Source organism: Myxocyprinus asiaticus, chromosome 7 (genome assembly GCF_019703515.2).
Source record: "Myxocyprinus asiaticus isolate MX2 ecotype Aquarium Trade chromosome 7, UBuf_Myxa_2, whole genome shotgun sequence".
In the NCBI taxonomy this organism is placed as follows: Eukaryota; Metazoa; Chordata; class Actinopteri; order Cypriniformes; family Catostomidae; genus Myxocyprinus; species Myxocyprinus asiaticus.
In genome coordinates this window covers 8,836-25,243 of record NC_059350.1, presented here as the reverse complement: position 1 = coordinate 25,243, position 16,408 = coordinate 8,836, and the positions used below count along the sequence as shown (strand labels likewise).

At 42.3% G+C, this 16,408-nt stretch overlaps 1 protein-coding gene across 1 annotated transcript; it reads left to right on the top strand.

The window, feature by feature from the left end:
* Nucleotides 1-57: 57 nt before the first annotated feature.
* On the top strand, nt 58-16,098 carry LOC127444230 (mucin-17-like). Its single transcript, XM_051703504.1, has 18 exons — nt 58-179; nt 404-642; nt 707-1,042; nt 1,290-1,446; nt 1,521-1,984; nt 2,177-2,440; nt 2,565-2,617; nt 3,400-4,201; nt 4,248-4,327; nt 6,622-6,820; nt 6,912-7,110; nt 7,218-7,789; nt 8,604-8,862; nt 9,363-9,799; nt 9,933-13,423; nt 13,533-13,597; nt 13,692-13,888; nt 15,742-16,098. Exons 1-18 carry the CDS (start codon nt 58-60, stop codon nt 15,897-15,899), a joined length of 8,094 nt encoding a protein of 2,697 aa, XP_051559464.1. The 3' UTR covers nt 15,900-16,098.
* The last annotated feature ends 310 nt before the right edge of the window (nt 16,099-16,408 follow it).

Sequence of the window (16,408 nt, the reverse complement as noted above, 5' to 3'; positions counted from 1 at the left end):
ACATCAACAGTACAACTAACATCTACTGGGCCAACTACAGTTGCTCCAACATCTATTATGCCAACTACAACAGCACAACCAACATCTACAGCCTCAACAACAGGAGCACAAAAATCAACTGCTCCAATAACAGTAGCAACAACATCACAACCAACATCTACAGTAGCAACAACAGCACAGCCAACATCTACTGCCCCAACAACTGCAGCACAAAAATCTACTGCTCCACCAACAGTAGCACAAACATCAACTGCTCTAACAACAGTAGCAACAACAACAGTAGCACCAACATCTACAACACCAACAACAGTAGCACCAACATCTACTACCCCAACAACAGTAGCACCAACATCTACTGCTCCAACAACAGTAGCACCAACATCCATTGCTCCAACAACTGTAGCACCAACATCCACTGCTCCAACAACAGTAGCACTAACATCTTCTACTCCAACAACAGTAGCACCAACATCCACTGTGCCAACAACAGAAGCACCAACATCCACTGCGCCAACAACAGTAGCACCAACATCCACTTTGCCGAAAACAGTAGCACAAACATCTACTGTGCCAACAACAACAGCACAACCAACATCTACAGTGGCAACAACAGCACAACCAACATCTACTGCCCCAACAACAGTAGCACCAACATCTACTGCCCCAACAACAGTAGCATCAACATCTACTGTGCAAATAAAAACAGCAGAAACCATCATCTACTGCCCCATCAACAACAGCACAACCAACATCTACAGTGGCAACAACAGCACAACCAATATCTACAGTGGAAACAACAGCAGAACCAACATCAACTGCTCCAAAAACTGTAGCACAAACTTCTACTATGCCAACAACAACAGCACAACCAACATCTACAGTGGCAACAACAGCACAGCCAAAATCTACTGCCCCAACAACTGTAGCAACAACATCTACTGCGCCAACTACAGTTGCTCCAACATCTACAATGCCAACAACATTAGCAACAACATCTACTGCCCCAACAACAGAAGCACAAACATCTACTGCCACAACTACAGTTGCTTCAAAATCTACTGCTAAAACAACAGTAGCACAAACATCTACTGTGCCAACAACAACAGCACAACCAACATCTACAGTGGCAACAACAGCACAACCAACATCCACTGCCCCAACAACAGTAGCACCAACATCTACTTCCCCAACAACAGTAGCACCAACATCTACTGCTACAATAACAGTAGCAAAAACAACAGCACAACCAACATCTACAGTGGTAACAACAGCACAACCAATATCTACAGTGGAAACAACAGCAGCACCAACATCAACTGCTCCAACAACAACAGCAGAACTGACGTCCACTGTGTCAACAACAGTAGCACAAACTTCTACTGGGCCAACATCAACAGCACAACCAACATCTAATACGCCAACTACAGTTGCTCCAACATCTACTATGCCAACAACAACAGCACAACCAACATCTACAGCCTCAACAACAGGAGCACAAAAATCAACTGCTCCAATAACAGTAGCAACAACATCACAACCAACATCTACAGTAGCAACAACAGCACAGCCAACATCTACTGCCCCAACAACTGTAGCACCAAGATCTACTGCGCCAACTACAGTTGCTCCAACATCTACTATGCCAACAAAAACAGTAGCACCAACATCTACTGCCCCAACAACAGTAGTACAAAAATCTACTGCCTCACCAACAGTAGCACAAACATCAACTGCTCCAACAACAGTAGCAACAACAACAGTAGCACCAACATCTATTACCGCAACAACAGTAGCACCAACATCCACTGCTCCATCAACTGTAGCACCAACAACAGTAGCACTAACATCCTCTGCTCCAACAACAGTAGCACCAACATCCACTGCGCCAACAACAGAAGCACCAACATCCACTGTGCGAACAACAGAAGCACCAACATCCACTGCGCCAAAAACAGTAGCACCAACATCAACTTTTACAAAAAAAGTAGCACAAACATCTACTGCGCCAACAACAACAGCACAACCAACATCTACAGTAACAACAACAGCACAACCAATATCTACAGTGGAAACAACAGCAGCACCAACAACAACTGCTCCAAATACTGTAGCACAAACTTCTATTATGCCAACAACAAAAGCAAAACAAACATCTACAGTGGCAACAACAGCACAGCCAAAATCTACTGCCCCAACAACTGTAGCAACAACATCTACTGCGCCAACTACAGTTGCGCCAACATCTACAATGCCAACAACAGTAGCACCAACATCTACTGCCCCAACAACAGTAGCACAAACATCTACTGCCCCAACAACAGTAGCACCAACATCCACTGCACCAACAACAGAAGCACCAACAAACACTGCACCAACAACAGAAGCACCAACATCTACTGCCCCAACTACAGTTGCTCCAATATCTACTGCTACAACAACAGTAGGACAAACATCTACTGTGCCAACAACAGGACAACCAACATCTACTGCCCCAAAAACAGTAGCACCAACATCTACTGCTCCAACAACAATAGCACCAACATCTTCTGTGCAAATAACAACAGCAGAACCAACATCTACTGCCCCATCAACAACAGCACAACCAACATCTTCAGTGGTAACAACAGCACAACAAATATCTACAGTGGAAAAAACAGCAGCACCAACATCAACTGCTCCAAATACTGTAGCGCAAACTTCTACTATGCCAACAACAACAGCACAACCAACATCTACTGCCCCAACAACAGTAGCACCAACATCTACTGCCCCAACAACTGTAGCACCAACATTTTCTGTGCAAATAACAACAGCAGAACCAACATCTACTGCCCCATCAACAAAAGCACAACCAACATCTTCAGTGGTAACAACAGCACAACCAATATCTACAGTGGAAACAAAAGCAGCACCAACATCATCTGCTCCAAAAACTGTAGCACAAACTTCTACTATGCCAACAACAACAGCACAACCAACATCTACAGTGGCAACAACAGCACAGCCAACATCTACTACCCCAACAACTGTAGCACCAACATCTAATGTGCCAACTACAGTTGCTCCAACATCTACAATGCCAACAACAGTAGCACCAACATCTACTGCGCCAACAACAGAAGCACAAACATCTACTGCCCCAACAACAGTAGCACCAAAATCTACTGCTACAACAACAGTAGCACCAACATCAAATGCTCCAACAAGAGTAGCACCAACATCTACTGTCCCAACTACAGTTGCTCCAAAATCTACTGCTACAACAACAGTAGCACAAATATCAACTGCTTCAACAACAGTAGCAACAACATCACAACCAACATCTACAGTGGGAACAACAGCACAACCAACATTTACTGCTCCAACAACAATAGCACAAACATCTACTGTGCCAACTAGAGTTGCTCCAACATCTACTATTCCAACAACAAAAGCAGTAGTACTAACATCTACTATGCCAACAACAGTAGTAAAAACATCTACTGCTCCAACAACAGCAGAAACGTCATCCACTGTGGCAACAACAGTAGCACAAACTTCTACTGTGCCAACAACAGTAGGAATAACATCTACTGCGCCGAATACAGTTGCTCCAACATCTACTATGTCAACAACAAAAGCAGCAGTACTAACATCTACTATGCTAACAACAGTAGTAAAAACATCTACTGCGCCAACAAAAGTAGCACCAACATCCACTGTGCCAAAAACAGTAGCACCAACATCTACTGTGCCAACAACAACAGCACAATCAACATCTACATTGGCAAAAACAGCACAACTAACATCCACTGCTCCAAAAACAGTAGCACCAACATCTACTGCACCATCTACAGTTGCTCCATCATCTATTGTGCCAACAATAACAGTAGCATCAACATCTACTTTGCCACCAACAGCGGCACCAACATCTACTCTGGCAACAGCAGTGGCACCAACATTAACTGCACCAACAACAGTACCACCAACATCTACTTTGCCACCAACAGTGGCACCAACATCTACTTTGGCATCAACAGCAGCACCAACATCTACTGTCCCACCAACAGCAGCACCAACATCTACATTGGCAACAACAGTAGCACCAAAATCTACAGTGGCAACAACAGTAGGACCAACAATTACTGTACCAACAACAACAGCAGAACCAAGATCCACTGTGGCAACAACAGCAGCACAAATATCTACTGCCCCAACAACAGTAGCATCAACAACAGCACAACTAACATCTACCACGGCAACAACAGCACAACCAATATCTACTGCTCCAACAACAGTAGCACAAACATCTACTGTGCCAACAACAACAGCAGAACTGACATCCACTGTGGGAACAACAGTAGCACAAACTTCTACTGTGCCAACAACAACAGCACAACCAACATCTACTGCTCCAACAACAGTAGCACCAACATTTTCTTCCTCAACAACAGTAGCACCAACATCTACTGCACCATCAACAGTAGCACCAACAACAGCACAACGAACATCTAAAGTGACAAAAGCAGCACAAACAACATCTACTGGTCCAACAACAGTAGCACCAACATATACTGCACCAACAACAACTGTAGTAGCACCAACAACAGTTGCACCAACATCTACTGTGCCAACAACAGTAGCACCAACATCAACCGTGCCAAAAACAGTTGCACCCACATCAACTGTGCCAACAACAGTAGCACCAACATCTACTGTGCCAACATCAACAGTAGCACAAACATCTACAGTGGTAACAACAGCAGCACAATCATCTACTGTGCCAACAATAGTAGCACCAACACCAACTGTTCCAACAAAAGTGGCACCCACATCTACTGCGCCAACAATAGTGGCACCAACATCTACTGCGCCAACAACAGTGGCAGATACATCTACTGTGCCAAAAACAGTGGCACCCACAACTACTGAACCAACAATAGTGGCACCCACAACTACTGCGCCAACAACAGTGGCACACACATCTACTGTGCCAACAACAGTGGCACCCACATCTACTGCGCCAACAACAGTGGCACCCACATCTACTACACCAACAATAGTGGCACCCACATCTACAGTGCCAACAACAGTGGCACCAACATCTACTGTGCCAACAACATTGGCACCAAAAACTACTGTGCCAACAACAACTGCAGAATCAATATCCACTGTAGCAACAACAGCAGCACCAATATCTTCTGCTTCAACAACAGTAGCACCAACAATTACTGCACCAACAACAGTAGCACCAACATCAGCACAACTAACATCTAAAATGGCAACAACAGCACAACCAACATCTACTGCTCCAACAACAGTAGCACCAACATCTACTGTGCCAACATCAACAGTAGCACAAACATCTACAGTGGTAACAACAGCAGCACAATCATCTACTGTGCCAACAATAGTAGCACCAACACCAACTGTTCCAACAAAAGTGGCACCCACATCTACTGCGCCAACAATAGTGGCACCAACATCTACTGCGCCAACAACAGTGGCAGATACATCTACTGTGCCAAAAACAGTGGCACCCACAACTACTGAACCAACAATAGTGGCACCCACAACTACTGCGCCAACAACAGTGGCACACACATCTACTGTGCCAACAACAGTGGCACCCACATCTACTGCGCCAACAACAGTGGCACCCACATCTACTACACCAACAATAGTGGCACCCACATCTACAGTGCCAACAACAGTGGCACCAACATCTACTGTGCCAACAACATTGGCACCAAAAACTACTGTGCCAACAACAACTGCAGAATCAATATCCACTGTAGCAACAACAGCAGCACCAATATCTTCTGCTTCAACAACAGTAGCACCAACAATTACTGCACCAACAACAGTAGCACCAACATCAGCACAACTAACATCTAAAATGGCAACAACAGCACAACCAACATCTACTGCTCCAACAAAAGTAGCACCAACATCTACTGCACCAACAATAACTGCAGTAGCACCAACAACAGTTGCACCAACATCAACTGTGCCAACAACAGTTGCACCCACATCAACCGTGCCAACAACAGTAGCACCAACATCTACTGTGCCAACATCAACAGTAGCACAAACATCTACAGTGGTAACAAAGGCAGCACAAACATCTACTGTGCCAACAATAGTAGAACCAGCATCTACTGCTCCAAAAACAGTGGCATCCACATCAACTGTGCCAACAACAATGTCATCCACATATACTTTGCCTACATCTAATTTGCCAACAACAGTGGCAGCAACATCTACTGCCCCAACAACTGTAGCACCAACATCTACTGCCCCAACAACCGTAGCACAAAAATCTAATGCTCCAACAAAAGTAGCAACAACATCTACTGCCCCAACAGCAGTAGCACTTGCATCAACTGCCCTTACAACAACAGTAGCAACAACATCTACTGCTGCAACAACAGTACGGCCAACATCTATTGCTCCAACAAAAGTAGCTCAAACATCTACTGCGCCAACAACAACAGCAGAAGCACCAACATCTACTGCGCCAACAGCAGAAGCACAAACATCTACTGTGCCAACAACAACAGCAAAACCGACATCCACTGTGGCAAAAACAGTAGCACAAACTTCTACTGTGCCAAAAACAACAACACAACCAACATCTAGAGTGGCAACAAAAGCACAACCAACATCTACTGCTCCAACAACAGATGCTCCAACATCTACTATGCCAACAACAAAAGGAGTAGCACTAACATCTACTGTGTCAACAACGGTAGTAACAACATCTACTGCTCCAACAACAGCAGAAAAAATATCCACTGTGTCAAAAACAGTAGCACCAACATCTACTGTGCTAACAACAGTGACACCCACATCAACTGTGCCAACAACAGTGGCACGAATATCTACTGCGCCAACAACAGTGGCACCAACATCTACTGCGCCAACAACAGTTGCACCGAAATCTACTGCTCCAACAACAATGGAATCCACATCTACTTTGCCAACAACAATGGCACCCACATCATCTGCGCCAACAACATCGGCACCAACATCTACTGCCCCAACAACCATAGCACACACTTCAACTGCTCCAACAACAGTAGCACCAACATCTACTGTGACATCTACAGTTGCTCCAACATCTACTATGCAAACAACAAAAGCAGTAGTACTAACATCTACTGTGCCAACAAAAGTAGCAACAGTATCTATTGCTCCAACAACAGTAGCATCAACATCCACCGTGTCAAAAACAGTAGCAGCAACATCTACCATGCCAGCAACAGTGGCACCCGCATCAACTGTGCCAATAACAGTGGCACCAACACCAACTGCACCAACAACATTGGCACCCACATCTATTGCGCCAACAACAGTGGCACCCACATCTACTCTGCCAACAACAGTGGCAGCCGCATCAACTGTGTCAACAACAGTGGGACCCACATCAACTGCCCCAACAAAAGTGGCAACCACATCAACTGCGCCAACAACAGTGGCACCCGCATCTTCTACGCCAACAACAGTGGCACCCACATCTACTGTGCCAACAACAGTGGCACCCACATCTACTGCACCAACAACAGTGGCACCAAAGTCAGCTGCACCAACAACAGTAGCACCAACATCTACTGCGCCAACAACAGTGGCACCAAAAACTACTGTGCCAACAACAACTGCAGAACAAAGATCCACTGTGGCAACAACAGCAGCACCAATATCTACTTCCACAACTACAGAAACAGCAATATCTTCTGCCCAAACAACAGTAGCACCTACATCTTCTGCCTCAACAACAGTAGCACCAACATCTACTGCCCCAAGAACAGTAGCACCAACAGCACAACTAACATCTAAAGTGGCAACAACAGCACAACAAACATCTGCTCCAACAACAGTATTACCAACATCTACTGCACCAACAACAACAGCAGTAGCACCAACAACAGTAGCACCAACATCTACTGTACCAACAACAGTAGCACCAACATCAACCTTGCCAACAACAGCCGCACCCACATCAACCGTGCCAACAACAGTAGCACCAACATCTACTGTGCCAACATCAACAGTAGAACAAATATCTACAGTGGTAACAACAGCAGCACAAACATCTACTGTGCCAACAACATTAACACCAACATCTACTGTAACAACAACAGTAGCACCAACATCTACTTTGCCAACAACTGTCACACCAACATCTAATGTGCCTAAAACAGTAGCACTAACATCTGCTGTGCCAACAACAGTAGTAACAACATCTACTGCTCCAACAACAGCAGAAAAAATATCCACTGTGTCAAAAACTGTTGCACGAACATCTACTGCGCCAACAACAGTGGCACCAACATCTACTGCACCAACAACAGTTGCACCGAAATCTACTGCTCCAACAACAATAACATCCACATCTACTTTGCCATCAACAGTGTCACCCACATCAGCTGCACCAACAACATCGGCACCAACATCTACTGTTCCAACAACAACAGCACAAACATCAACTGCTCCAACAACAGTAGCACCAATATCTACTGCTCCAACAACAGTAGCACCAACATCTACTGCGACAACTACAGTTGCTCCAACATCTACTGTGCCAACAACAGTAGTAACAGTATATTCTGCTCCAACAACAGTAGCATCAACATCCACCGTGTCAAAAACAGTAGCAACAACATCTACTGTGCCAGCAACGGTGGCACCTACATCTACTGTGCCAACAACAGTGGCACCGGCATCAATCGTGCCATCAACAGTGGCACCCACATCAACTGCCTCAACAAAAGCGCCACCCACATCTACTGTGCCAACAACAGTGGCACCAACATCAACTGCGCCAACAACAGTGGCACCCACATCTACTCTGCCAACAACAGTGGCACCCGCATCAAATGTGTCAACAACAGTGGGACCCTCATCAACTGCCCCAACAACAGCGGCACCAACATCAACTGCACCAACAAAAGAGGCACCCACATCTACTGCGCCAAAAACTGCTGCACCCACATCTACTGCACCAACAACAGTGGCACCAACATTTACTGCACCAACAACAGTGGCACCCACATCTACTGCGCCAACTACAGTGGCACCCACATCTACTGCACCAACAACAGTGGCACCAACATCAACTGCACCAACAACAGTGGCACCAACATCAACTGCTTCAACAACAGTGGCACCAAAAACTACTGTGCCAACAACAACTGCAGAACCAAGATCCACTGTGACAACAAAAGCAGCATCAATATCTACTGCCACAACTACAGAAACAGCAATATCTACTGCCCAAACAACAGTAGCACCAACATCTACTGCCCCAACAACAGTAGCACCAACAACACAACTAACATCTAAAGTGACAACAACAGCACAACCAACATCTGCTCCAACAGCAGTAACACCAACATCAACTGCACCAACAACAACAGCAGTAGCACCAACAACAGTAACACCAACATCTACTGTGCCAACAACAGTAGCACCAACATCAACCACGCCAACAACAGTTGCACCCACATCAACCGTGCCAACAACATTAGCACCAACATCTACTGTGCCAACATCAACAGTAGCACAAATATCTACAGTGGTAACAACAGCAGCACAATCATCTACTGTGCCAAGAACAGTAGCACCAATATCTACTGTACCAACAACAGTGGCACCAACATCAACTGCCCCAACAACAGTAGAACCAAAATCTACTGTGCCAACAACAGTGGCACAAACATCTACTGCGCCACCAACAGTAGCACCAACATCTACTTTGCTACCAACAGTGGTGCCAACATCTACTGTTCCAACAACAATGGCAGAACCAACATCTACTGTGCCAACAACAGTAGCACCAACATCTACTGTGCCAAAAACAGTGGCACAAATATCAACTGTGCCAACAACAGTGGCACCAGCATCAACTGTGCCAACAACAGTGGCTTCAACATTTACTTTGCCACCAACAGTGGCAACAACATCAACTGCCCCAACAACAGTAGCACCAACAACTTCTTTGCCAACAACAACTGCAGAACCAAGATCCACTGTGGCAACAACAGCAACACCAATATCTACTGCTCCAACAACAGTAGCACCAACAACAGCACAACTAACACCTATAGTGTCAACAACAGCACAACCAACATCTACTGCTCCAACAACAGTAGTACAAACATCTACTTTACCCACAACAACAGCAAAACCGACATCCACTTTGGCAACAACAGTAGCACAAACTTCTACTGTGCCAAAAACAATAGCACAACCAACATCTACTGATCCAACAACAGCAGAAATAATATCCACTGTGTCAAAAACAGTAGCACCAACATCTACTGTGCCAAAAACAGTGACACCCACATCAACTGTGCCAACAACAGCACAACCAACATCTACTGCCCCAACAAAAGTAACACCAACATATACTGCCCCAACTACAGTAGCAAAAACATCTACTTTGCTAACGACATTGGTACCAACATCTACTGTGCCAACATCAACAGTAGCACAAACATCTACAGTGGTAACAATAGCAGCACAAACATCTACAGTGCCAACAACAGTAGCACCAACATCTACTGTGCCAACAACAGTAGCATCAACATCTACTGTGCCAACAACAGCAGCACCAACATCTACTGTGCCAACAACTGTAGCACCAACATCTACTGTGCCAACAACAGTAGCATCAACATCTACTGTGCCAACAACAGCAGCACCAACATCTAATGTGCCAACAACAGTGGTGCCAACAAAATTTACACCAACATCAATTGTGCAAACAACAGTAGAACCAACATCTACTTTGCCAACAACAGTGGCACAAACATCAACTGCCCGAACAACAGTAGTACCAACATCTACTTTGCCACCAACAGTGGTGCCAACATCTACTGTGCCAACAACAATAGCAGAACCAACATCTACTGTGCCATCAACAGTAGCACCAGCATCTACTGTGCCAACATCAACAGTAGCACAAACATCTACAGTGGCAACTACAGCAGCACCAACATTAACTGCTCCAACAATAGCTTCACCAACATCTACAGTGCCATCAACAGTACCAGCAACATCTACTGTGCCAACAACAGTAGCACCATCATCTGATACACCAACAACAGTAGCACCAATATCTACTGCACCAACAACAGTAGCACCAACATCCACTATGCCAACAACAACAGCAGAACCAACATCAACTGTGCCAACAACAGCAGCACCAACATCAACTGTGCCAACAACAGTGGCACCAACATATACTGTGCCAACAACAGTGTCACCAACATCTAATGTGCCAAGAACAGCGGAACCAACATCTGCTGTGACAACAACAGCAGAATCAACATCTTCTCTGTCAGCAACAAAAGTAGTACCAACATCTACTGTTCAAAAAACAACAATAGTAGCACCAACATCTACTTTATCAAGAACAACAACTACAACAACATCTAGTGTGCCAATTACAGTAGAACCAACATCTACTGTGTCAGCAACAACAGTAGTACCAACATCTACTGTGCAAAAAACAACAACAAAAGTAGTACCAATACCTACTGCACCAACATCAGGTGCACAAACATCTGCTTTGCCAACAACAACAGCACCAACATCTGCTGAACAAATAACAACAGTGGCAACATTACCTACTGTGCCAACAACAGCGGCAACAACATCTACCTTGCTAAAATCGACAGTAACACCCACATCTTCTTTGCCAAAAACAGCTACAGCAGCACCAACATCTGCAGCACCAACATCTACAGTGTCAACAACAACAGCAGCACCAACATCTACTGTGCCAACAACAGCAGCTTCAACATCTACTGTGCCAACAACAAAAGCACCAACATCTATTGTGCCAACAACAGTGGCACCAACATCTCCAGTGGCAACACCAACAGTAGCAGCTCCATCATCTACTGTGCCATCAGCAACAGCGGCAATAACCTCTGCTGTGCCAACAACAACAGCAGCACCAACATCAACTGTGCCAACAACAGTGGCATCAACATATACTGTGCCAACAACAGTGTCACCAACATCTAATGTGCCAAGAACAGCGGAACCAACATCTGCTGTGACAACAACAGCAGAATCAACAACTGCTCTGTCAGCAAGAACAGTAGTACCAACTTCTACTGTTCAAAAAACAACAACAACAGTAGCACCAACATCTACTTTATCAACAACAACAACAACAACAACAACAACAACATCTAGTGTGCCAACAACAGTAGTAACAACATCTACTGTGCAAAAAACAACAACAAAAGTAGTACCAATATCTACTGCACCAACATCAGGTGCACAAACATCTGCTTTGCCAACAACAACAGCACCAACATCTGCTGTACAAATAACAACAGTGGCAACATTATCTACTGTGCCAACAACAGCGGCAACAACATCTACCTTGCTAAAAGCGACAGTAACACCCACATCTTCTTTGCAAAAAACAACTACAGCAGCACCAACATCTGCAGCACCAACATCTACAGTGTCAACAACAACAGCAGCACCAACATCTACAGTGTCAACAACAACAGCAGCACCAACATCTACTGTGCCAACAACAAAAGCACCAACATCTATAGTGCAAACAACAACAGCGGCACCAATATATTCTGTGCAAATAACTACATCAACACGAACATATACTGTGCCAATAACAACTTCAACACCAATGTCTAGTTTGCCGATAATAAATTCAGCACCAACATTAACTCAGAAAACAACCACAACAGCAGCACCAACGTCTACTGTGCCAAGAACAACATTGGCACCAACATCTACTGTTCCAACAACAACAGCACCAACATCTTCTGTGCCAACAACAGCAGTAGCACCATCTTCTGTGCTAACAATAGCACCACCAACATCTACTGTGTCAAACACAACAATAGGTCCATTAATATCTACAACACCAGAAACTACTCCAGCTATAACAACAGCAGCACCAAAATCTACTGTATCGACAAAAACATTAACACTATCATCTATTGTTTCAACAACACCTATAGCACCAGCAGCTACTATGCGAACAACAACTAGAGCACCAACATCTACTGTGGCAACACCAACATCTTCCTTGCATGCAATCCTTACAGCTGCACAAACTTCTAAGGCCAATTCAACGACAGCCAAGTTCAATTCCTCCACTCAGTTAACTGCTAAAACAACAGCACTGAAAACCGATTTTGTCCCTGTGACAAAATCATCTACAAGAATACCCACTACAACTAGAAAAGCTACAACTAAAACTACTTTAACCACTACTTCAACCACCACAACAACCCGGCCAACCATCAAAACCACCACTGTATCCAAAGATCCTCCTGGGCGTTTAGAAGGCTTCTTGTTTTTGAACATCCAAGTCAGACGTAATTTCACTGTAGCACTCTCTGATTCAGCAACAACTGAGTATCAAAGTCTTGCAAGAAACATCACAATAGAGGTATTTGTCAAATCAAGATATATTGCATTTTCCTTTTGTAAGGCATGAAATCAAATTGAACCGTAGTTCTTGTCAATTCACAGATTTTTTTTATTTCTGTTTTCTACAGCTGAATCGTGGATATTTGATTTTATATCCATTCACTTTCCTGAGGTGTATTATTATTCGATTCATGTAAGTTTGCAATATGAAGTGTGTAATACCATGTTTATTATTTGTTTTCTTTTACTATTTTATTTTATTAAATTTTGATTACTTTTTTCTCCAGGCCTGGTGTATCACGCATAAATCGTAGAGACCTGAGAAATGACACCATTCTCTCTAATATAGTAAATGTTGAAACACAGCTGATCTTTAAAAATCAGTCAGTTGTACCAAATATAACCAATGCTGTGGAATCGCTAAGATCAGCCCTAAATGCCTCTCAAGTTTTCCTTGATATCATCCCCTCAAGCATCACGGCAGGTGAGTTTCACCCACTGAGGATAGAAAAGCTCAAAGTTTTTCCTTTGTGAATACATTTATTAGTGTTTTTAATCATAATTTTTAATGGAATGTATCTATACAGCAACCTAAGCACTTTGGAATTTTAGTCATAAGTGCTGATTGGGAAGGCCAAGCATGCATAGAAAAGTGTGATTTTTCTAAAACAACATTTTTTCTGTGCTTTTGATGATCTATGTAATTACTGTAGCTGTTAATTCTAGACACATGTTTCTGATCTCAATGGGACAGCCCATGTGTTTTTTTTATTTTATATATAATTTAATATGTACACTACCAGTCAAAATTGTACACATCTACTTCCTAATTATTAAGAGTTTTCCACATTTTAGAATAACATAGGTTAAGAATTTTATTTAATAATACAAATTGAAAGTATGGGAATTATGTAGTGACCTCAAAAATGTGAAACAAATCAAAACTATCTTATATTTGAGCTCATGTGTCTAGATTTCAGCTCTGCACACTCTGTTTATTCTTTCAAGCAACATTATGTGGTGCATCATCCTGAAATGCTTTTTAAACTGTATTGAAGGAGTTTACATATATGCTGCACACTTGCTTGTGGCTTCTTCACCATCCAGTTCAAACCTATTTTAAAAGAAACAAAAGAAAAAATAAATGAAATGTGCATGAACAATTTATATTTGTCTACAAGTTTAAATTCAGTCAAATGCGTACAATGCTACATGAAAGCTTAACTAATATGTTGCTCTGACCCCACTCACCCTAGTATCAGAGCTACGATACAGTTTTTTTCCTCGTGAATTAAATTCTAATCCCACCTAAAGGTTGTTTTCATGACAATGAACCATCTTGTTTACTGCCAGCTGTGCACAAGAATCAATCAACTTTTGAGTGTGTGACACTCTTTTCCCCAATATTGTGACTCCTGTGTTAGTAGATTTATACCAACAAAAACAAAAATAGAAAAATATCTGCATATACACCTTATAAAATTGCATAGTGGTATTTACAGTACAGTGCAAAAGTCTAACCACACTGAAAATATTAGATTCCAAATCTAATTTAAACCTGGAAATAGGATTTTCCACTGTTTAGGATTTTGAAACATTTTAAACCAAATTACGTTATGACATGTTATGAAACATCAAGAAAACATATTTAAGATTCTTCACTATTTCTAAGTCACTAATCAAATGCAAGTCAATTAGTGATATTTGTTTATGAGAACTCTGATTTCTTTGTTTTCATTGAAGCACACGAGATTCTTTTTGGTACATTCTCAGATCATGGTAGGGAAAATGATCATCAGGTTTTGTTCAGGCAGTCGCTAAAGCAAAAGAAACAAACCAAATACTGAGACATTCTCGAATTCAAGTTAATTTTTTCAATACAAATTTTCACTCAAATGGTTATGCTGATAATATAATTTGCAAAAAGTAAAAAAGAAAAAAGTAGAATAGTATAATTTTCATATTTGGACTTCCAGACTTCACTGTAAATGTCACTTTAAATGTGGCTCCTCTACTTCATGGTGTTAAGATACCTCTGGATTCCTTGAAGCTACAGTTTGTTTTCTCATGATCAAAGTCTTGTGGGTTCTGGTTATAGTAGGATGTTGGGAGCAGTATAGTCAATTATTTAGGGCACACACTGGAAGAAACATTATTAGCTACCTGAGATTTTAGCCATTCTGTGTATGAATTCATAAGAAAATGTGACTTGATCAGAAGACTTGGTCATAGGAGAAGCCACAAGTGCCAGCACATTATGAAAGTGTTACCCATGCAACAAATTATGATTATTAATAAGTTAATGGGTTTATGTCCTAATTATTTAACTTTTCACAGTGGCAAGAAATGATACTGCAACAACATCTGCACCAAATACAACTATCATGACAACAAACATCCCTACTGCTCTCACAACATCCAGCACATCTTTTCTGAAGACCAGTGTAATGCAAATTATCTGCTTCATGTTTCCTGTTCTTCTCATTTACTTATAAACAGCTGAATAAATCATGACACTGAGCAGAATTCAGTTCAACTACACCCAGCACCTTAAGGAATGATGATTTCTAAAAACTAATTTATAAAATAAATACTTTTACTCACAATGATCTTCAAATGCTTTTTTTGGTTAAATTTTTTTAATGTAAATTATTTTAAAAGTGTTTTAAGTGTGAAGTGCCAACAGCCATTGTACAAACTATAATGATTGTATACTGTATAAAATAAATTATTTACTGTATAATATATATAAAAAGATATATATATATATATATATATATATATATATATATATATATATATATATATATATATATATATATTAATGTGTGTGTGTGTGTGTGTGTGTGTGTGTGTGTGTGTGTGTGTGTGTGTGTGTGTGGGTAGTGGTTAAATCCATATGATTGGATTGGACTGAGAATGTATGACATTACCCAAAATAAAAAATATAATGTTCAAGAAAAGTGCAGAAATGTATTAACATTTTTATTTTAAAAATAATTAA